This window comes from Meles meles, chromosome 5 (assembly GCF_922984935.1).
Source record: "Meles meles chromosome 5, mMelMel3.1 paternal haplotype, whole genome shotgun sequence".
Classification (NCBI taxonomy): domain Eukaryota; kingdom Metazoa; phylum Chordata; class Mammalia; order Carnivora; family Mustelidae; genus Meles; species Meles meles.
Window position 1 is genome coordinate 26,938,791 of NC_060070.1, and position 22,073 is coordinate 26,960,863.

The following is a 22,073-nucleotide window of genomic DNA, read 5'->3' on the forward strand; positions in this document are numbered from 1 at the left end:
CACTAGCCCCTGGCAACCACGGATCTCTCTACTGTCTCCATAGCTGTGCCTTTTCCCAAATGTCTGTAGTTGGAACCATACACTGTGTAGCCTTTAGACTGGCAGCTTTGACTTGGTGATATGCATTTAAATTTCCTTCCTGTCTTTTCATGGTTTGATAATTCATTTCTTCCTAGCACCGGATAGGATTCCATTGTCTTCCAGTAGCCCAGTTTATTTACCCTCTCACCTATTTTTTAATCCATTCAGCTATTAAAGGGTATGTCAGTAGTATGCAAGATGTGGCAGTTATCAGTAAAGCCACTATAAACATCTGTGTTCAGGTTTTTGTGTGGATATAAATTTTCACATACTTTGGGTAAATACCAAGGAGCGTCATTGCTGGATCGTATTGTTAGAATGTTTGGTTTTGTAAGAAACTACAAAACTGCTTCCACCAGCAATGAATAGGAGCTCCCGTTGTTCCACATCCTTATCAGCATTTGGTGTCGCTGTTGTTCTGGATTTTGTCCATTCTAATAGGTGTGTAGTGGTATATTATTGTTTTAATTTGCATTTCTTTGGTGACATATGATGTGGACCATCTTTTCATATGCTTCTTTGCCATCTGCATGTCTTTTTTTTTTTTTTTTTTTTTTTTTAAAGAGAAGGTGCACACATGCACAGGGGAGGGGCAGAGGGAATCCCCAGCAGTCTCCACACCCAGAATCCCCAGCAGTCTCCACACTCAGCTGCTCGAAGCCTGACAAAGGGCTGGATCTCACCACCCTGAGATCATGACCTGAGCCAAAATCAAGAGTTGGATGCTTAGCCCAATGAGCCGCCCAGGCGCACCTGTGAATCTGCTTTAGTGAGGTTTCTGTTAAAAGTCTTTGGCTCATTTTTTAATAGGGTTGGATTTTCAAAAGTTCCTTGTAAATTTTGGGTAAAAGTCCTGTATCAGATACGTCTTCTGCAGGTATTTTCTCCCAGTCTGTGAACTGCTTTATTTTCTTGACAGTGTCTTTCACAGAGCAGAATTTATTTATTATTATTATTATTATTATTATTATTAAAGATTTTATTTATTTATTTGACAGAGAGAGATCACAAGTAGGCAGAGAGGCAGGCCGAGAGAGGGGGGAAGCAGGCTCCCCGCTGAGCAGAGAACCCAATGTGGGGCTCAATCCCAGGACCCCGGGATCATGACTTGAGCTGAAGGCAGAGGCTTTAACCTGCTGAGCCACCCAGGTGCCCCGGAATTTTTTTATTTTAATGAAGTCTAGCTTCAATTGGTTCTTTCATGCATCATACCTTTGACATTTTATCTAAAAAGTCATTGTCAGATCTAAGGTCATCCTGATTTTCTCATATGTTACCTTGTGGGAATTTTATAGTTTTGCATTTACATTTAGAATTGTGATCCGTTTTGAGTTAATTTTTTTCAAAGGTAAAAAGTCTGTGTCTAGGTTCATTTTTCTGCATGTTGGTGTCCAGTACTCTCACCACCATTTTTGAAAAGGCCGACTTTGCTCCTCTGGGTTGCCTTTGCTCCTTTGTTCGAAGACCAGTTGATTGTATTTATGTAGGTTCGTTTCGGGGCTCTCTGCTCTGCTCCACTGATTCACCTGTCTGTTCTTTTGCCAATACCACACTGTTTTGATTACTTACAGTAAATCTTGAAGTCAGGTATTATCAGTCGTCCAGCTTGGTTCTTTCCCTTCAATATTATCTTGGCCATTCTGGTTTTTTTTTTTCTCTTTCCATATAAACTTCAGGATAAGCTCGTGGATAGCCACAAAATAGCTTGCTGGGATTTTTATTGGAATTAGATTGTATCTGTAGATCAAGTGGGGAAGAATTGACATGACAGTATTGAGTATTCCTGTCCATAACATGGAGCTTTTCTCCATTTATTTAGTTCTTTTTGATTTCTTTGATCAGTTTTGTATTTTTTTTAAAGATTTTATTTATTTATTTGGCAGACAGAGATCACAAGTAGGCAGAGAGGCAGGCAGAGAGGGAGGGGGAAGCAGGCTCCCCGCTGAGCAGAGAGCCCGATGTGGGACTCGATCCCAGGACCTTGAGATCATGACCTGAGCTGAAGGCCGGGCTTCACCCACTGAACTACCCAGGCACCGTGGGTTTTTTTTTTTTCCCCTCATATAAGTCTTACACATATTTTGTTAGATTTATACTTGACCATTTAATTTTGGGGGGTACTAATGTAAATGATATTGTGGTTTTTAAAAAATCTTTTTGCCAAGTGAAATAAGTTGAGCAGAGAAGGTCAGTTATCATATGGTTTCACTTATTTGTGGAACATAAGGAACAGCATGGAGGACGTTAGGAGAAGGAAGGGAAAATAAAGGGGGGATAGTTTGGAAGGGGAGAAAACCATGAGAGACTATGGACCCTGGGAAACAAACTGAGGGTTTTAGAAGGGAGCAGAGTGGGGGAATGGTTGAGCCTGGTGAGGGCACATATTTCATGGAGCACTGGGTGTTATACGCAAACAATCATGGAACACTACACCAAAAACGAATGATATACAATATGGTCACTAACATAACATAATAAATAAAATAAATTTTTTTCATTGAGGTATAATTAACATAAAACATTATATTAGATTTAGGTATACAACATAATGATTCAATATTTATATATATTATGAAATGATCACTATAGAAGTCTCCATCACCATACATAGTTACAAATTCTTTTTCTTGTGATGAGAATTTTTAGCATTTTTTCTCTTAGCAACTTTTAATATGCAATACAGTATCATTAATTAACTATGGTCACCATGTTATATATTACATCCTTAATGATGCTATGTTTTTAATTTCAAATGCCACGCATTCGTTGCTGGTGTATAAGAAAGCAGTTAACTTTTGCATATTAACTTTGTATCCCCTGGCCAGGTAAATAACTTTTTAAACATTTCTAGCATTGTGCAGTATGGGTGGGACAGATTTTCCTTAAAATTGCCAACTGCACTTCAGTAAACATTTTTAACTCCTTCAGGTACGGAGACATCCACCAACCTCCATCAAAAGCTCTGTTACCACGTGTTGGGAACTGATCAATTGGAAGATATTTTGTGTGCTGAGTTTCCGGATGAGCCTAAGTGGATGGGTGGAGCTGAGGTATGGTGCTACTGTGAAATTGCCCCGCAAACACAGTGTCACATGGATTGTGTATTTGGATGTTCTTGTTGTGTGATCTTTAAGGATGTGATGAGTCCCGTGAGTGAATACTTTTGTTAAAAGTATTGGTATTCCAATTGACTCTTAATAGTGAAGGTGATGATAAACCTTTTAACTGCAACTTCAACATAAAAACCTTAGTAGAGTAATGCATACTTATGGTAAAAAGAAAAAAAAAGTGAAAGTGCAGAATCACATAAAGCAAAACATGAACATTTTGAAATTCAGAATCCTACGTCTCAGAGGTGAGGAAAGTATCCTTCGTCAAAATTTTCTTTGTACAAATGAGAAACTGGGGAGAGAGGGAGTATATGTTTTCCTTTTTTACACAGCTTTCCTCTTCATATTGTTCACTTGTTTTTACATTAAAATGTGCATTTTGAGATTTCTCCCATCTAAAAGACATTCAAGTATTGCTTGGGGGTTTTGGCCATAACCAAACTGTATTTGAAGTCTTTGAGGTTACCGGCCCAGATTTTATTCTGTATCTTGAGAATCAGCTGTGAAAAAACTTAGAGCGACTTGGAGTAAAAACTTAACTCTTACTAGTTCATTTCTGGGTAGTAAGAAGTATTTTTAAAAGAAAAGCATTCTGAATGTTTTGATACAGTTGGGCTGTTGGCCCATTTTTAATAGGAATGAGAAATCCACTAGAAAATCTTTATAAAGCTCCTGGAGCCCCTTACTTAGAACTTTGGTTTAAAAAAAAAAAAAAAAGGAACATTTAATATTTGAAGTTGGGCTCCTGGGTCTGGTTCACTGGAGATAGAATTGGAACCCACAGTGTTTTAGTTCATGTGCCTTGATACACCTTATTCCAGATTGTCCTTATATTTATTTGTTTATAAGTTTCGCTAGACCACGGGTTGGCAGACTGCTGCCTGCCTTCACACCACATCTGGCCTGCTGCCAGCTTTAGTAAATAAGGCTTTATCAGAACCCAGCCGAACCCTTCGTTTTGTATTGTCTGGGGCTGCTGTCCAATGGCAATAGCAGGGTTGAGTCACCACAAAGGACCCCATGGCCCACAAAGCTGAAAATAGAAAAAATTTCTGGCCCTTAATAGAAAAAACTTGTCAGACTTTAATGCAGTGTGTGAATTTTTAGGAGTTCTGTGACCTGAAACTGTCCTTTTCTCACGTTTTTTCCTTCTCACTGAAGTGCCTCTCCATGCGCAGTCCTTGTGTAGTTACTACTGTCATTTTTCTCACCTATTTGTTTTTAATGGCTTCTCTGACTCTATTTATAAGTTGTTTCTTCCGTTTCCTTCTGAGTTCAGCTTCTCCTCTTATTTAAGTCTTCTGGTTACTATGGTTAATAGGTATTGGTTTATAAAATAATATAGATTTTTACTGTCATCTGTGTGAAAAAATTAGGGAGATGAATATGCTACCAAATGACGTTTTAATGTTAGATTGTGTGTTTTTCTTTTTTATCTTTTTGGAGGGAGGGTATTGAAGTGGAAAATCTAAAATAAGATGTTTTAATAATCAATTTTATTCCCCCGGATTCTTCATAAAATCAAAGACCAACTTTCCTAGAGAAATTTTTATATTTCAAAGCTAATGATTTCATTACAGCAGACCTATTTTAATTAAGATAGGTGTATTTGGTTGATACAGTAACATGGATATTGAAAATAAATGCCAGAATATTTATATAATTTAGTGTATTGGACTAAAAGGAAACAAGCTTTATAGTAGAATACGTGTGCAGCTCAAGTTGCTTGAATCTCTCTTAATGTTTGGTTGTAGCAGTGAGGTGTTTTTTGTTTTTTGCTTTAACTTTTAAATTCTGGTAAAATACACATAACAGAATTACTGGTTGAATCTTTTTTTTTTTTTTAAGATTTTATTTATTTACTTGACAGAGAGAGATCACAAGGAGACAGAGGCAGGCAGAGAGAGAGAGAGAGGGAAGCAGGCTCGCTGCTGAGCAGAGAGCCCGATGCGGGACTCGATCCCAGGACCCTGAGATCATGACCTGAGCTGAAGGCAGCGGCTTAACCCACTGAGCCACCCAGGTGCCCCTGGTTGAATTATTTTAAGTGTAGAGTTAAGTGGCATTACATACACTGACATCATCGTGCAGCCATCACCAACCATACACCTCCAAAACGTTTTTCATCTTGCAAAGCTGAAACTCTCCCCGTAAGTAATAACTCTCCACCTCCCCTGCTTCCCCCATTCCCTGGCAGCCTTCCTTCTCCTTTTTGTCTCCCTGGGGTGGATTATTCTAGGTGCCACATATAATTGTCCTCATGTAGTATTCGTCCTTTTGTGACTGGCTGTTTGACTTAGCACAAAGTCCTAAGCCTCATCCATGTCGTAGCACATGTCAGAATTTCCTTCCTTTTTATAATTGAATAATAATCCATTGTGGGTAAACACCATATTTTATTCATTCATCTGTCGATGGATACGTGGGGTGTTTTCATAGCATTGTTGTGAGCAGCCAGTTTTGAAGTGAGGGGCACCTGGCTGGCTCAGTCAGTTAAACATCCGATTCTTGATTTTGGCTCAGGTCATGATTTCAGGGTCATGATATCGAGTCCCGTGTCAGGCTTCTGCTGGGCGTGGAGTCTGTTTGAAATTCTCTTTCCCTTTGCCCCTCTCACTCACTCACTCTCAACAAAAATAAATAAAAAATAAAAATATAGTGGAGATATATATGTATTTAACATATACACATTCGATTCTACGGGAAAGTGAAAAGAAAAGCAGATTTAAGTAGTTGATGTGATCTTTCTACCATTTATTAAAAAGATGTTCACTCTATGTAAATTGTCTGATACAGTCTTTACCAAAGCCTCGAAAAGGAGGTGATCATTCCATTCCATTGCATGGAGGAAGTAAAATGCCCGTCGAAGAGATTACCTTGCAAGTGCCTGGCTGGAACTGCCTGCTGAATGTGTTAGACCCACAGCCTGTGTCTTCCTAACCCCGTGCACTCAGCCTCTCTGGTTAGAAGGAAAGAAGGCTTGTACACACAGTAGCGAGGACTGTTGAAAGGATACGTCTATACTGCACAGAAGTAAAAAACGTGTTAAAAAAAAACTTAAGGGACATCTATGGTGAGTCCCAAGGAACTTTATATTGGATCAGAGCCTTAATAGTGAAATATATAGAGCAAGTGTCCAAGAACCAGCAGGCTTAGTAAGTCGAGGCTGGGCGTGGTCTTCCTTGAGACTGTGTTCCACCTGCTTGGGTGGTCTTGTTACAACAGGTGACACCCCTCCAGGTGCCGGGTGGGTCGCTTCATAACCACACACTGATGCGTGGTATTTTCCAAGTAGTTACTTTGGAGAGCATCATTTTGAACCCAGTGTTTTGTTAATACTTTCCACATTTCAACAGTGTCTGAATGGAGAGCTAGTGTTAGAGTGATGGTGTACTGTGACAGAAACTCCGAGATTGTGTCCTCGTCCTGTCGGTGCAGCCTTGGGCACATCCCTTCTCTCCAGATCTCTTTGCTTCATTTCCCCTGGGGCTTTTTCAGCTGAAAGTCTATGGCTAGAGGATTCAGCACAACATCTCACTGACCCTGACTCAGGCTTCCTTGGTGAGGAGGTAGCTGCTGGATGTGAGAGCAGCCTTTCGGATGGGTGAATGGCGAGTGTGTGGATGTGCGTGGATTTCTCCAGCGACCCACCGTACCCCTCCCTTTGGCTGCTGCAGTCCAGGTTCACTGAGGCCTTCCCTTTGTATCCTAGACACTGTCTCCTTAGGACTCCTTTTCCTTCACAGAGGCCTCCTCTGCCTTCTTGCACAGACAGGTCTTCCTGCCTGGAGCAGTCCACCACATAGAACCAGGAAGCAGCTTTAGTTTTGCCATCATTGCCCTTGACAGCTTCTGCCCCCAGGATGACTGATTCCATCTAGCAGAACCCACAGCTTCTGGACGTTTTGGGGTATTAGAACTGTTACAGAACATCCACATGCTGCTTCCCTCCCCCCAGCATAAGGGGGACTGGACGGGGAATAGGGACTACTGAACCCCCTGCTTGGGTTTTTTTTTTCCCCATACAAAGACTTTATTACTTTATTCAAGATTGCCTTACATTAGCACAGCCCAGATATCCACTATCAAGCGCATGAATGAACTAACTGTGGTACATCCCTACAGTAGAATACTACTCAGCAGTAGAAAGGAACAGACTGTTGATATATTCAGCAACGAGGGATGAATCTCAAAATACTTATGCTCAGTGAAAGCCAGAAGAAAGGAGAATGCAGGAGTATGGAGTGTTTGATGACATTTATAGAACACTCTGGAAAATGCAGACTAGTCTCTAAAGGCACAATACAGATCAGCGGTTGCTTGCAGACGGGGTTGGGAAAAGGAGGAGGGGACACGAAGGGGCAGGAGGAGACTCGGGAGGATGATCAGACGGGACCTCTGGAATTGACGTTTCACAGGTGAGGCCATTCTGAGCAATGACAGTCTCCAGTTCTCTTCCCTTGGTTACTCATCGTGGGTTGGTTCTCCAGCGGTCCTGCAGGGAGGAGGAGTTGGAGGAGGCAAATGGGATTCTGTTTGTCTGTGTTTAGTTGCTACCGTCCGCTCGCAGTCATGCCTGGTGTCTTGGTGCGGGCTTCTTGAAGGCATCCTTGCGTAGGGAGAGCCCCTCCATTCTGGGAACCTGCGTGCTGTTCTCTGCAGTGGATAGTAAATGCTCTGGCTCATACTTGTGTTGCCTCCCAAGGCTGCTGCTCCCAGCAGGGTCCCCTCCATAGCTCCCGTCATCCATCCTTTTTCTGCAGGGACCTTTCAAGATGGCTGGAGGGAGGCTACCTTCCTGGTGTCTCTTGTTCTGAGGGAAGCAATCTCCATGGGTTTCTCCATCCCAGAAAGGTGGGTGCTGGCCAACGCCGCTCTCCTCACCTGCCTGCCGAGAGCCTCCTCCCTCTGGCCCTGCAGCTCCCTCATGCCCCTGAGGTAACGTGAAACCCATCTAGCATTTGGCTTAGAGGAGGTGTCAGTTATTTAATGTAGACCAGAAGGCTTTACCTGGAAGGCAGGATTGTGGGAGAATAGAAATTGTCATGTTTTTGAAGATTCTACTGGATTAAAAAAAAATTCCCTTTATTTTAAAGTGATTCTCGGAGTATTTCGGGTGTGTGGGGGGGGCTGGAAACAGGGAAATCAAGTATTTTGAGGCACTTTTCCCAGCAGAGGGTGCTCTAGAATGAAGATTCTGAAAATGTGTCAAGTACCTTTAGAAAGGATTACGGATAAAATGCCCAGCCTCTCTGTGACTGTCTAGCTGAATTCTGTATCGAAAACCGAATTCCGTCATAACTAATTCTTGAAAAGGGGGCTTTTTCACAAAGGTAATCCTAATCTTCACATTTATCACATATCTACTACATTGTATGTTTACTTGTGGTCCCTAATCATTCAAGTATGTGTATATTTGCTCAGTCGTTTGTGTATTTTATGTATATGTTAACATGTGAAATCACTGCCTAGTGTTGGACTCTATGGGCACACAGTGAACGTTAGTGTGAGGTTTGTGCACGTGAAGACCCTCGAGGCCTGGTGTGCACCCAGCTTTGCCTTCCAAAACATAGGCGGCCTGGGTGTCTCGGTGTCCCTCAGGGAATTCCGCCTCACCTGCCCCTCACTCACTGCACAGCTCGGCTTGAGCAGAACCCTTGCTCAGCAGCCCTCTTCGTGGTCAGCACGCTTCGTGCACCTCTTCCCTGGGGGCCCAGGAAGTCATAGGCTTGGTGTCCCCTCCCTCCCCACCAGGTGTGAGGGCCACGCAATCCTGGGGAGCACAGATGGGCACGCTCGGCCCTTTGGAAGCTGTTCTTGTTGTAGTCAGCTCTTCTATTTATGAACATTTCACAGTATTGCTAAGGGGCTTAGGGGCCCATGACACAATCCATCATGTTCCGTTTGTCTGTCGTTTTAAAGACACTTTGTCCTCTTGACCAGAGCTTTGAGGGCAGAGCCGGCGCGTGCAGCTTGTGTGACTGGTGAGCCTTCATCTCCTTGTGCTGTGAGAGCCTCGCGCTCTGCCCCAGCTCCCGGACCCCGATCCCCTGTGCCTGTCGCGGGGGCGGCTGAGCGGCTGTCTTTTCTGTGCGTCCCGGGGTGGATCCCCAACCGGGCTCATCACCCGTGTCCTCTCTCTCTCCAGCACCGCGGGTCATGGTAATACCATCGTGCTGATTAGTGCGCAGGAACATCCAGCACATGGTGGGGAAGGGAAGTCAGGAAGCCACGCAGCAGACCCACCTGTGAGTTAAAGCTAGAAGCCAGGGCCGCTCTGTATACGGGAAACAGCTCCTGAGAGGGGAGAGTTGGTTTTGGTGGTAGGAGGGTTGCATTTGCTCATCAGTCGCTTCACCTGACCCCCTTCGTCAGTAAGGGAGAAAAGAAAACAAACAGTAGATTCTTAAACAACCCAGCTGCTCTGCCAGAGAACAATGGCAGCTCTGTCATGTCAAGACCTAGTGTTACTCATTTTAGTTTGAATGCAGGTTTGATTGTTTACCCCCCTAAAATTTTTCTGTCAGATCTGTTTCTGGCATACTAAGGAATGCCTCATACGGGATTTGGGTTCATTTCTGTTTTCCTGCATTGCTGTAGGATCACAGTGTCCTGGGAAAGTGCTCTGACTGAGTGAACTAATCACCTGTTGGAGATGCTTGCGTTAACCCACGTCACCTGAGCCTATGACTGCCCCGTCCTTGTGCACTTCACCACTCCTGTAGTTGTACAAATCCACAGTGAGTCCTCTAAGTGAGAAGCCGTCGTTGTAATGATTAGTTAGTTTGACCTTTAAAAGTTTTCCTTAGCTAGGTTTTGGAAACATACTTAATATTAAAGAGGTAATGTTAGGATTCACTATTATGAAAGGAATCCAAAAGAGACTATAAAATAAAACTGATAAAGTTTCCTGCTCTGAGAGGCACATGATTAACTCCCAAAGCTATTAAAATCCGTTTTCATTTCTTTTGTTAATGTTCCAGACAATTTTAAGTCTCACTGCTTTTTAGGATACTTTTTTTTTATATACACAATTCTTTTGTCCTAATATTTAAAAGGAATACTTTCCTCAATTTGAAAAAGTGTGTGTAGATTCAAATTATGGGGAAAAAAAAAAACTTTCTTCACTTCTTGTTAGATTCTAAGTGGAAATTATATATACCAAAGGAATTTCGTGTCTGTAGAGGTTTGGTTATTAACACAAGACCACATGACTGGAGTTCAGTAGCTCTTGCGTAAAATAGCTTATGAGTTGTTCTTTGAAAATGATAATGTGTTTGGGGCACCCGAGTGGCTCTGTTGGTTAAGTATCTGCCTTCAGCTCACGATCCCAGAGGATCCAGCCCTGTGTTGGGTTCCCTGCTCAGCAAGGAGCCTTCTTCTCTCTCTCTGTCAAATAAATAAAATCTTTTTTTAAAAAAGAAAAATAATATGTTTGATGCAAGTCCACATATTATACACACACACACACACACACACACACACATATAAATACTAGCTATGTGTCTTTGTTATTTTGAAAAACACCTTTGTAGGGACACCTGGGTGGCTTAATTGGTTAAGCGTCTGCCTTCAGCTCGGGTAATGATCCCAGGGTCCTGAGATCAAGTCCCACATCGAGCTCCCTGCTCAGCAGGGAGTGTGCTTTTCCCTCTGCCCTTCACCGCACTGTCTCTCACTCTTTCTCTCTCTGTCTCTCCAATAAATAAGTAAAATCTTAAAAAAGAAAAGAAAAATACTTTGTAGACAAATGATTAGGAGTTTACAACATTTAATGATCTTTGTTCATTTTCTCTTAACATGAGATGCGTAAAGAAAAGTTAGTTGATTCAAGTCATTTAGAAGGCCCACCTGTTCTTATTGTATAGTATCGAGACTGAGAATAGTCAAATTCAGTGAATTTAAAATTTTTATGTGCTAGTAATAATAATAACATAGGTTTGTTGTTTTTGTTTGTTTTTTTAAAGATTTTATTTATTTATTTGACAGAGATCACAAGTAGGCAGAGAGTCAGGCAGAGAGAGAGAGGAGGAAGTAGGCTCCCCACTGAGCAGAGAGCCTGATGCGGGGCTCGATCCCAGGACCCTGAGACCATGACCCGAGCCGAAGGCAGAGGCTTTAACCCACTGAGCCACCCAGATGCCCCATTTAAAATAAACTATAAAGATCCCATTTTCCAGAAAAACTGCTAGTATTGTCATATTCTATTTCACACTCATTTCTGTAAATTCATTAAAAAAAAAAATGGGGGCACCTGGGTGTCTCAGTGGGTTAAAGCCTCTGCCTTCAGCTTGGGTCATGGTCTCAGGGTCCTGGGATCGAGCCCCGAGTTAGGATTCTCTGCTCAGCAGGGAGCCTGCTTCCCTTCCTCTCTCTCTGCCTGCCTCTCTGCCTACTGTGATCTCTGTCAAATAAATAAAATCTTAAAAAAAAAAAAATGAATGGATGTTAAAGCTGATACATCTTGTAAATATGGAACAGCTGTGATCCAGACCCGGGTCTGAATGGATCACTGTCACACCTATGTGAGGCATCAACTGAAGACATTTGATAAAAACATTACTTGGAACTAGATTCCCCTCAGGTGTATTCCAGTTGCTGTTTATCTTTTTAAAATTCTGTGGTGTTATAACTCCTGGATTTGTAGAGGTTACATCCTGAATGTGCTGATTCTTGTGAATTTTGTATTTGTCGGAGCAGCATATGTGAGCCGAACAGAATGAAGCACGAAGTACATACTCCATCCGACAGCGTGAATGATGTCCGTCAAGGGCTTCCTTACATTATTACCTCTGTAGCTTAGCGCCACAATACACACAAGTAAAACGTCTTAGTAATTAATGTGGCTTCTTTAATGAAAGTATGAAGTCTGATAATCCCATACCTTATGCCCTTTGATAAGTGTCAATGAGTGTGACAGCCATTACTGGGTCCCCTCTTCAAAAACAGAAGCCAACATTTACAGCCGTTTTCTCCAGTAGCACAAAATACGCCAAGCTGAGAAACCAAAAGATCAGAGGGGAGCACTTCTTTCCACACTCGTCTGGCCTCCCTTTGGGGGAGTTTTCCTCAGTCAGGGCTTGAACACTGAATCGGTCAGGCTGAGAATTCCCAGCCAACTCCTAGTCCTGAGCCACATTTTTTTAATGTAAGCACCTTATCAGCAGTCGAGTTGAAATCTCGTTCCGCACGGGCTGACTCTGGTTTCATTTCTAGCTGATGCCCTGGGAGAAGTTGCATTGTTTGTTAGGCCTGCCCAGGAGGCTGAGTAGTTGTGGGCTGTGCTAGGTTACACACTGCCTATGTATGAGATGTTGTGATGGCCTTGAATGCTGTTACAGGTCAGGTTCCCTGGCACGCAGACCGGAAGTGGAATGGGAGTGCTTTCAAAGCCTGTGCTGGGGGGCGAGGGCAGAGAGGAAGGAGGTGAGCTGTAATGCAGTCATTACGGAGACCTCGGCCAGTCCTCCGGGGAGCTCTCGAGCTGCGTTCGCATTCAGCATTTTCCTGACTGAGGCTTTATTCCCTTGAATTAATCCATCATTACATGGGGGAAGAACCCAGAAGGATCTGTGACCTTGGGAGAGGCGGTCCTCTCCAACCTGAGGACAGGCCTGGAGGTTCTCAGCCCAGCACGGGCCACTCCCGGCGCGCAGCCGACTGCAGCCTCCCCTGCGCGTGCTCCTGTCCATTTGCAGTCTGTGCTCTTGGGAGTGAACATATGCAGCTCGAGTATATGTCAGCACAGTTCTGGGGACCAGATAGCTGCACCACCGTAGCACGTGTAAGAAGGCAGAATTCAAGCAACCGTTTTGAAAGAAACTCTACTTCCCTTTTAAAATCATTTAAGGACCCTCCCCCAAAGCCTTCTCAGTGCCCACTCTCCCTCCACCTCCCAGCCCTGTTAGCTGCCCTTCTCTGCACCCCCTTCCACCTCCCAGCCCTGTTAGCTGCCCTTCTCTGCACCCCCTTCATACTTCGTTCTTCTTGCTGTTACTACTCTCTAGTGTTCCTCTGTGTGCATGTGTGTGTCCATCCCTTACTCGCTTCTGAGCATGAGCTCCTCAAGACCCTGTCCTGTTGATCTGTGTGTTTCAGAACCTGGTTCAGCAGTGGCCGACTCCCGGTAAACACTGGTGGAATAAATGGCCTTATCTCGGACTCCCCGAATAGTGGCCAGCTGTGTTTGATAAGTTTGATAAGTGAAATCATGTCCTGTTAAAACTAGCCACTATGGTGACCGTAGTTGTCTCCAGCTCCCCCTCCCCATCCCCAGAAGCAAGGGGGCCCTGACTGGGGTGGCTTTTCATTTGTTTCTCTCCACTGAGGTTTGCCTGGTCATGAATAATGTAAAGCTAAATGGTAAAGAATGGTTATTTATGAGTAAAAAAAGAACGATAGCTTTAAGGGGCACCTGGGTGGCTCATTTGGTTAAGCATCTACCTTTGGCTCAGGTCTTGATCCCAGGGTCCTGGGATGGAGCCCCACATTGGGCTCCCTGCTCGGCGGGGAGCCTGCTTCTCCCTCTCCCTTTGCTTCCACCCTCGTGTTCTCTCTCTTGTGTTCTGTCTCTCAAATTAATAAATAAAATCTTTTTAAAAAATGATAGCTTTCATCCCTGTTGGTGGTGTTCGGAGTAGAGTTACTGGATTTAATATCCACAAATGTAAATATTTGATTTATAGTAATTCTTAGAAATGTTTTGTTAATTAATACTTAATTACATAAAATGCGATTTTCATGAAATAAGATCATTTGACGTAAGGAAAATTTGTTTAAACAATATAGACATAAAGTAGAAGAAAGCTGTGAAAAGCAAAGATTTAAGAATTACGTCTTTTATAATTGGTCGGATTAGTATTACTCCTACGTTGTTGCAATAAGTCTGTGCTTTTGAATCAGATTAATTGCTTCCAGAGAACACAGTTATTCTAGTTGACATCATATTATTTAAAGAAAAAACAATAATATTTTATGAATTTATAGTATTTTTGAAGGCCTGATGGGGCCCTTGGCTCAATTTTTTAATCTGTTTTCTTTTTATCTGGATTTCAGAAGAGTCACATATTTTTTTTTAAAGATTTCATTTATTTATTTATTTGTCAGAGAGAAAGAGAGCACAAATAGGGGGAACAGCAGGCAGAGGGAGAAGCAGGCTCCCCACTGAATAGGGAGCCCAATTTGGGGCTTTATCCCAGGACCCTGGGATCATGACCTGCGTCAGAGGCAGATGCTTAACCAACTGAGCCCCCCAGGCATCCCAGAAAAGTCACTTTTTTTTCTGTTGAGATGCAAGTGCCCTCTTCGTTAACAGTATTTTTCTCTCCTCCTCCCAGTGGTTTCCAAAATTCATTTTTTTTTTTCTAAAGATTTATTTATTTGACAGAGAGAGATCACGAGTAAGCAGAGAGGCAGGCAGAGAGAGAGGAGGAAGCAGGCTCCCCGCTGAGCAGGGAGCCCGATGTGGGGCTCGATCCCAGGACCCTGAGATCATGACCTGAGCTGAAGGCAGAGGCTTAACCCACTGAGCCACCCAGGTGCCCCTCCAAAATTCATTTTTAAAATTGCCTTTAAATAGTCTGAATGTGAAGCTAAGGTTAATAAGTATACATTATTACGATTTTAGTGGAAGAAGGTGTCTTTCTAACCTTTGTATTTGGGGATAGCAGTGACACTTAAAAATGATTTCAAAATCTGAGACTTTGAACATCTGAAAATTCAGAATTGTTTCCAGTTTAGCAAATTTGCTTGGTGACTATGGACTGTCACTGGGTTGTGATGACGAGAGCTACAGTGAAAAAGACGGACTGAACTGGCATCCCAACAGTAATGTACCTTGCGGCTTTCTACCTCAGATTAAATATAAACTGCCACAATACTTAGTCCAGCCAGAAATGCTGAGAAAAACTCATTAGATGTGCTCTCAACACCTGTCATCAAAGGTTTGGTGTGGTTCTTGCAGTGAGTTTTACTGCCCTGTCTTTCCGTCGGCTGGATCACTGCAACTGAATTAACCATCATTTATCATCAATATATCATAACTTTAATCACTAAGCTATAAAAATTCCATCTTCATTTAAAGGATAAGAAAACAAAACTATGAAGTATTAATGAGGCTGCTTTCATTACATTTGATGAAGTTATGATCATAAGATTGCTTGACGATATTCATAAAGGATCAATTAAAAATAAGGTGAAACTAAAATTCTGGACATAAGTTCATTAACTTTGTATATGAAAACCTTAAGGAAAACATATAAGAGCCTAGAAATAGGGTATACATAACTACCAAAGCAGTCAAAGAAGGGACAACGTTCATAAAGAAATTTATATTAATGCATTACCAAGAGGAAAGAAGGGGAGAGCAAAGTGAATAGACTATTTGAAATTAAAAATATGGAAGCCAGTATGTCAGCAATAACTATTAATGGAAATGGAATATAGATTCTTGGGTTAGATTTTTTAAAACTCAGTCAAGTCTAACGTTATTTGCATGAGACTCACTTAACAAGATGACGGGTAAGTTGGAAATACAGTGAGAATGAGAATGGAGAAAAGAATTAATGGAAATCAGAAATTTATATGAGGTTTTCCCAAAACTGATGATCTCTGGAAAGACTATGAGGAGCCTGGAAAAAGACGGAAGAGAATGCACTGGAGGCATTCGATGTTACGTGTCGTTTGTGGCAAAGACCCATACAGCAAAATGCGATTCATGTTTGTGATGGGGAACTGCTTCTGAACACAGAAAAATGTCACCAGGAAAGAGCAGCCAAATTAAACAGGATTTTCCAGAATTTTTGGTAAAACTGTAACTTACTTGGAATCCCACTTCTGTTTCTCAAGTACAGATTATCTCTGTTCTTTAGAACAGTTTTTTCTGAGAAAGAGATGTTCAACTTACAACATCCAGTGCGCTGCCGAGTGTTTAAAAATGCTGGGCATTTTAGACAAGCATGGGCATTATGATTGATTTATAAATGCAGAAGAATCTGATTGACTAGCAATCAATTCGGTGGCAAAAGGTGGTCTACCAAAATGAAACTGTAGACAGAGAGTGAATGGGTATTTTCGTTTGGAGAGCTGGAATCTAATTCCTGCAAATCTAAGCACTTGCTGCTGCTAGGCAGTAAAATCTGAAGTAGTCCATGCTCAGACACTCTCGTCTAGGTGACATTTAGCTCGGGGTCGTCACATTGCCCTGGTGGAAGGAATGAGTGCATGTGGGCTTGATGAGAGCAGTGCAGCAAGTTAGAGTGAATGTTTGACAGTTTCACCTGTGCATACGAGAGAAGAAGCATGCCCCAAAGGCTGCGGGTAGTTCATAGAAGCTTCAATGGAACAGAAACAGTAAAAATACCTTATTTTGTAATGAGATGGAAGGAAATATGTCATTGTTATATTTTTTATGAATCATGGATATCATCTTTGAAATTCCATATTATATTTTTAATTCTTCTGTGTATTTCAAGCACACACAAGAATATACTCTTAAAGATGTAATTATTTAATAAAAAATTAAAAATTAGTTAAAACAATGAAAACATAATGATGTATTTGCCTCTAGCCTTGGCAGTGTGACTGGTCCTAGGGCATCCCTCCTGCTATAAACAGTGAGAAAATGACACGAAATCAAGCAGTCCTTTGCAGATGTGGTCAGTAGGCATTGCTGGACCATCATCTGTAAGAGCAGCAAGTCCTGTGACGGCCCCATCTTTCTGCCTTTCTGGAGATATTTTCTGGAGTCTGGCACAAGGACAGGAGCCCAAAGAGTATTGTAGTCTCCCCGACTTAGTATCTAAAGAATTCAGGAAGACTGAAGCCACTGGAATTTGCAGGCAGGGAACTACTACGAAGAGTCCCAGAATTCTACCTTGGTCTCCCTTTGTGTCCTTGCTGACCTTTAAGTAGTACATGCATAGGATGAGACTTCATGATTCAGGCTAACAACTACCAGGGAGCTGTAAGCCAACAACTACCAAAGGGTTAACAAGTCGGAAGCTGCCACTTTCTGACCAAAATGGAAAGACCTTGTGAACACCCAGGGGCTTTACCAGCAACCCCAGAAAGGCCCACCTTTGCAGTGGGACTGTAGATGTTCCCCAACAAAGCTTGAAAACAAGCCTCCAATGGATCAAGCTGATCCACTAACAAAATAACTGCCTCAAAACTTTTTAAAGGAAGACAAAGCAAACAAGTCAAAAGATCCAGACAACATTCAAAATGTGTAGAATCCAATTTTTAAAAGTTGAAAGATGTATAAAGAAGCAGAAAAATGTGACTTATAACCAGGAGAAATAGTAGCCAATGAAACAGACTCAGAAATGACAGGTAGTAGAACTAGCAGACAGGGATTTTTAAAAGCTATTATGAAATAATTTTTAAAGGATTTGAGAAAATGTTAATATAATGAACAAAGAAATAATATAAAAATGAGCCAAATATTCTTCTAGATGTGAAAATAAACCATCCAAAATGAAAAAGTCTCTGCTTTTTCATTGCTTAATAGCAATTTAGATACTACAAAAATATCAGTGCATTTGGAAACAGGACAATTGAAAAAAAAAAAGACAGAACAAAATAAAAAATGAACACAGCCTCACCAACCTGTGGGACATTGCTAAGTGATCTAACATTGCGTATTTGAAGTCCTACAGTAGGGGTGAGGGGGGATACAAAAATACATAGGAGGAGGGAAAAGGTCAAAAGTGTTACGAATTTGAGAAAATAGACAAACCCATGGTTCCGAAATGCTCGACAAATCTCGAGGTCGACAAATCTCAAGGTCGACAAATCTAGGGTCCTACAGCAAAGCCCTTTATTAATTTGCATAAAACCTAAGATGATGATAAAAAAAAATCTTAAAAGCAGCAAGCACATAGTGAGAAAACACTTACAGTGAGAAAACGGTTGGAAATGACTTCTCACCTGAAACAATGCAAGGCAGGAGACAATGGAAAGAAAACATTTTCTTTCTTGACTACCATATTTAAAAGTACAGTTCTTCCCCTCCCCAACCCCCACATCCTGCCCTCCCTTACCTACGCCTGTTCATGTTCTCCATGGCATTCGTCATTTTGTAATATGCTACGTAATTCCATATGTGTCTCCTCCACTAGAACATTTTTTTCCCGATCTGTTCACTAATGTATCTTTAAATGTCTTGCACATAACGGCTGCTTAGCAAATATTTGTGGAATGAACATATAAAAGAGTAACACTTGTTGGTAAGTGTGTGAGGCTTCTGAAGACAAACAGAACCAACAGGTTATGTGTATGTATATATAGAGAGATTTATTTTTAAAGAGTTGGCTAGGGGTGCCTGGGTGGCTCAGTGAGTTAAAGCCTCCCAGGGTCCTGGAATCGAGCCCCGCATCAGGCTCTCTGTTCAGCGGGGAGCCTGCTTCCTCCTCTCTCTCTCTCTGCCTGCCTCTCTGCCTACTTGTGATCTCTGTCTGTCAAATAAATAAATAAAACCTTTAAAAATAAATAAATTAAGAGTTGGCTCACATGGTCGTGAAGGCGTTACAAGTCCAAAGTCTTAAAGGTACGTTGGCAGGCTGGAAATCCAGAGTTTCAGTTTGAGTCTAAGGTGGTCTGCTGGCAGAACTCCTCCTTGCCTGGGACGGTCACTGTTTTTCTGTTAAGGCTCTGGGGTGGTTGGATGAGGCGTACTCACATTATGGAGGGTAATCACCTTTAAGAGTCCACCAATTTAAATGTCAATGTTATCCAAAAAACACCTTCACAGAAACATCCAGAATAATGTTTGACCAAGTATCTGGGTATGGCGGTCTAGCCGAGTTGCTAGGTAAAGTTAGCCATTGTAGTAGGATGTAGAAAAACAGGAACTGTCATTCACTGTGACATGTCAGATGTAAGTCAGTACGACCATTTCGGAAAATAATTTGTCACCACCTCACAGGTTGAATATGTGCATATCCTGCCGCTGAGCAGTTGCACTTATCTTTATAGACTTGGCCACAAATTAACGTGTTCAGAATTTTTGTGACGTGTTGCTTGTAATAGGAAGAAAATAGAAATAAAACATTTATTCGTGGGAAAAAGGATCAATTAATTGTGGTATATTTCTAGATCAGAATACTGCATAGCAATTACAAAATGAATTAAATATACATATGTTGACATGGATTAATTTTATAAATTACATTGAATTAAAAAAGGTTAATTCCAAAAGGATATGTGTGTGCATTTATATAGAGTTTGAAACCACTTCTATTTAATTTTGGCAACTCAAAATCATAATATATTGTTTGTCATATCAGTCTACCAAGGTTGTTTTTGCTACCTGAGATTCTCCTGTTTAATACTACCAATGAAATCCACAGAAGCACAGGCTTTTGGTCTTTGACGTCGTGTTGTAGAGGCGACTAAAGATACCCAAGGAGCTGCTCAGTAGAAACCGCATCACGTACCCAGGTTGCACCACGGATGAACTTCCTTGCGTCCTGCCTGTTTTGCTAATTCTTATTCATTTACAACAATTTTAAAATACGTGACCCAAGATGAAATTTCAAGGTCAGGGATATTGATATTCAGAATATTCAGTTAAAGCCCAGACTATAAATTTAAATAAAAAACATGCAGTTATATCTGTTGATATTTTCCATTTAAGTATTTCACTATGCTTTTTTTTTCAAACTGTGATGCAAGAGTAATATAAATTAAAATTAATGTTTATCTTCTTTCTGACTTTCTTTGCCAGTCATAAATTTGGGGTAACCATATGACATTTGAGGTTAACCTTTATTTTTTAGTTAACAGTGGTTTCACAAAAGAGATTTTCTAATCAGCCCCCTGCCCTGTTTTTATTTCCTTCCTAGTTGTCTGACGATGGTCGCTATGTCTTATTATCAATAAGGGAGGGATGTGATCCAGTAAACCGACTCTGGTACTGTGACCTACAGCAGGAATCCAATGGCATCAGTGGTAAGTTATCTTTCAAACAGGCAATTAGTTCAGAAAGCTCCATTAAGAAGCAATTATTTTGATCTTCTAATTGATTTCCCAAGAAACGTCCTTCCGTTCAGCCGTATGAACCCTCAGTTCATATTTTTTCTTTCAGTATTGTTGCATAAAATGAGAAAAAATTGAGTGAAGCTCTTTGTTGGCTTTAGCATTTTTCTCCATAAATTGAGGTTAACCATATATTTTGCATATGAATGTGGATGTGTCTGTTGATTATTGCAGATGAAGAATGTAAAAGAGAATCTAGCTCTTTGGTCTGTAAAGCACTGTAATTGTCTAGATGTAATGGTGCAAACTGTCACAGGCAAAAGGAAAAGACCAGTGAGAATTAGTGAGGTTAACAGGTAATTATAAGATGGTTTCCTAGCTGAGCCACATGCACAGTAACAGCCTGATTTTGCTTTCTGGGAGCCTTATACATCATGAGAGTAATAAGCATAGGACCAGCCAGCTACAGATCGTGGCGGTGGCTCATTTTAAATGTTGTTCTCTTCGAGCCTCTAGGTCATAGCAGCAGCATTATCGAGCGCTAAAGCTTTCCAGCTGCATAATTTACCATGCTAAGAATACCCAGACCCCAAAACTGCACAGATAGGCTGGCACTGGGATAGGACAGGAAACTAATTACACTGCTCTGGTTAAAATAAATATATTTTAGAGAATGTGATGCAGATTTTCAAACTATATAATTTGAGTGCATTTCAAATTATTAGTTAGATTACTTCATTATGTTACATTATGATAAGAAAATAGACAATTTTTTTTTATTGATCGGGCATTGCATCATTTTTAAACTTCTCTGAGCAAGATTCACATCCCGACATTCTTAGATACTGCAGAGCACCATTCCCAGATGCAGCAGGATGAAGTCAGCAGATTGATTCAGGTGTGACATATATATCCATTTAATAAAGATACTTGTAGGGTTTTTTCTGTTTAAAAAAAAAAAAATACACCCATTTTGATCCCAAAAGGAAGTTGCAACCACCACACCAGTTGTCATGTTCTTTGACAGGAGCAAAACCGGCACCTAAGAATTGCTCGCTTGAGTTTCCAGTCTAGTCGACACGGAACTGAACTTCTGAAGAATGAGATCTGGAAGAAACAGGGACAGCTGTTACTCTGCTGTTACCCTCACAGTATTCCTTTGTGAGTCTGAGATAGTGGAAAGGACTCGCCTTTCCCCACTTTATTACAAATTCCAGTTCCGTCATTCTTCCTCTAGAGAGCGCCAGTTTCATTTTCTTTTTATTACTTTGTTATTATATCTTTAAATTATTAGGTAGACTTGTTATTAAGTGATGCAAGTTAACAAATCAAAAAACACGAATTGCTTGATTTCCTCTAAATACAAGGAAGAGAATTTCTTCCATAGACCGGTATACTGAACTCATATTGCTGCGTCTGTAATAATAATAATAATAATAGTAATAGTAATAATACTAATTTTATAGTATTTAATAATAGTAATAATAGTAATAATTGAGTGAAACTTACAAAGAGCTAGCAGAACTCAAGGATAGCCTGTTTTCTTCCAAACCTCTTGGTCTTTATCTTTTTTTTTTTTTTTAAACATACTTTTTAGTCCCCCAATTTATCATTGCTATATTATGGAGGAATTAGAGAAGAGGGTATGATACCTGGAGATTGAGATTCTGGAGGGAAGATGACGCCGAGGTACACCAGGCCATCACAAATAAAATGCCAGACACTGTAGCCCTGAAAGAACGTGAAGGAGAAAGAAGGGAAGCGTCTAAGGAACTGTAAATGGCAATAATGCATGCAGCTGGGAAGCTCCTGTTCACAAAACAAGCCAGCTCCCCGCCGGCCTTCCCATTTGGATCTTCCTTGAGTTACCTGACTGTTGTTGTTTCTGCTTTTTTTTTTTTTTTT

General features: G+C 41.2%; 1 protein-coding gene across 2 annotated transcripts in view; it reads left to right on the plus strand.

Annotated features, from left to right (window-relative positions):
* The window catches only part of LOC123942290 (prolyl endopeptidase), a 112,570-nt gene that overhangs the window by 29,929 nt on the left and 60,568 nt on the right, over positions 1 to 22,073 (plus strand). For both annotated transcript variants that reach the window (XM_046006137.1, XM_046006138.1), the window contains 2 exons: positions 3,010 to 3,131; positions 20,036 to 20,141. In XM_046006137.1, the coding sequence (XP_045862093.1) occupies positions 3,010 to 3,131; positions 20,036 to 20,141 (228 nt within the window). The remainder of the gene's footprint in view (positions 1 to 3,009; positions 3,132 to 20,035; positions 20,142 to 22,073) is intronic.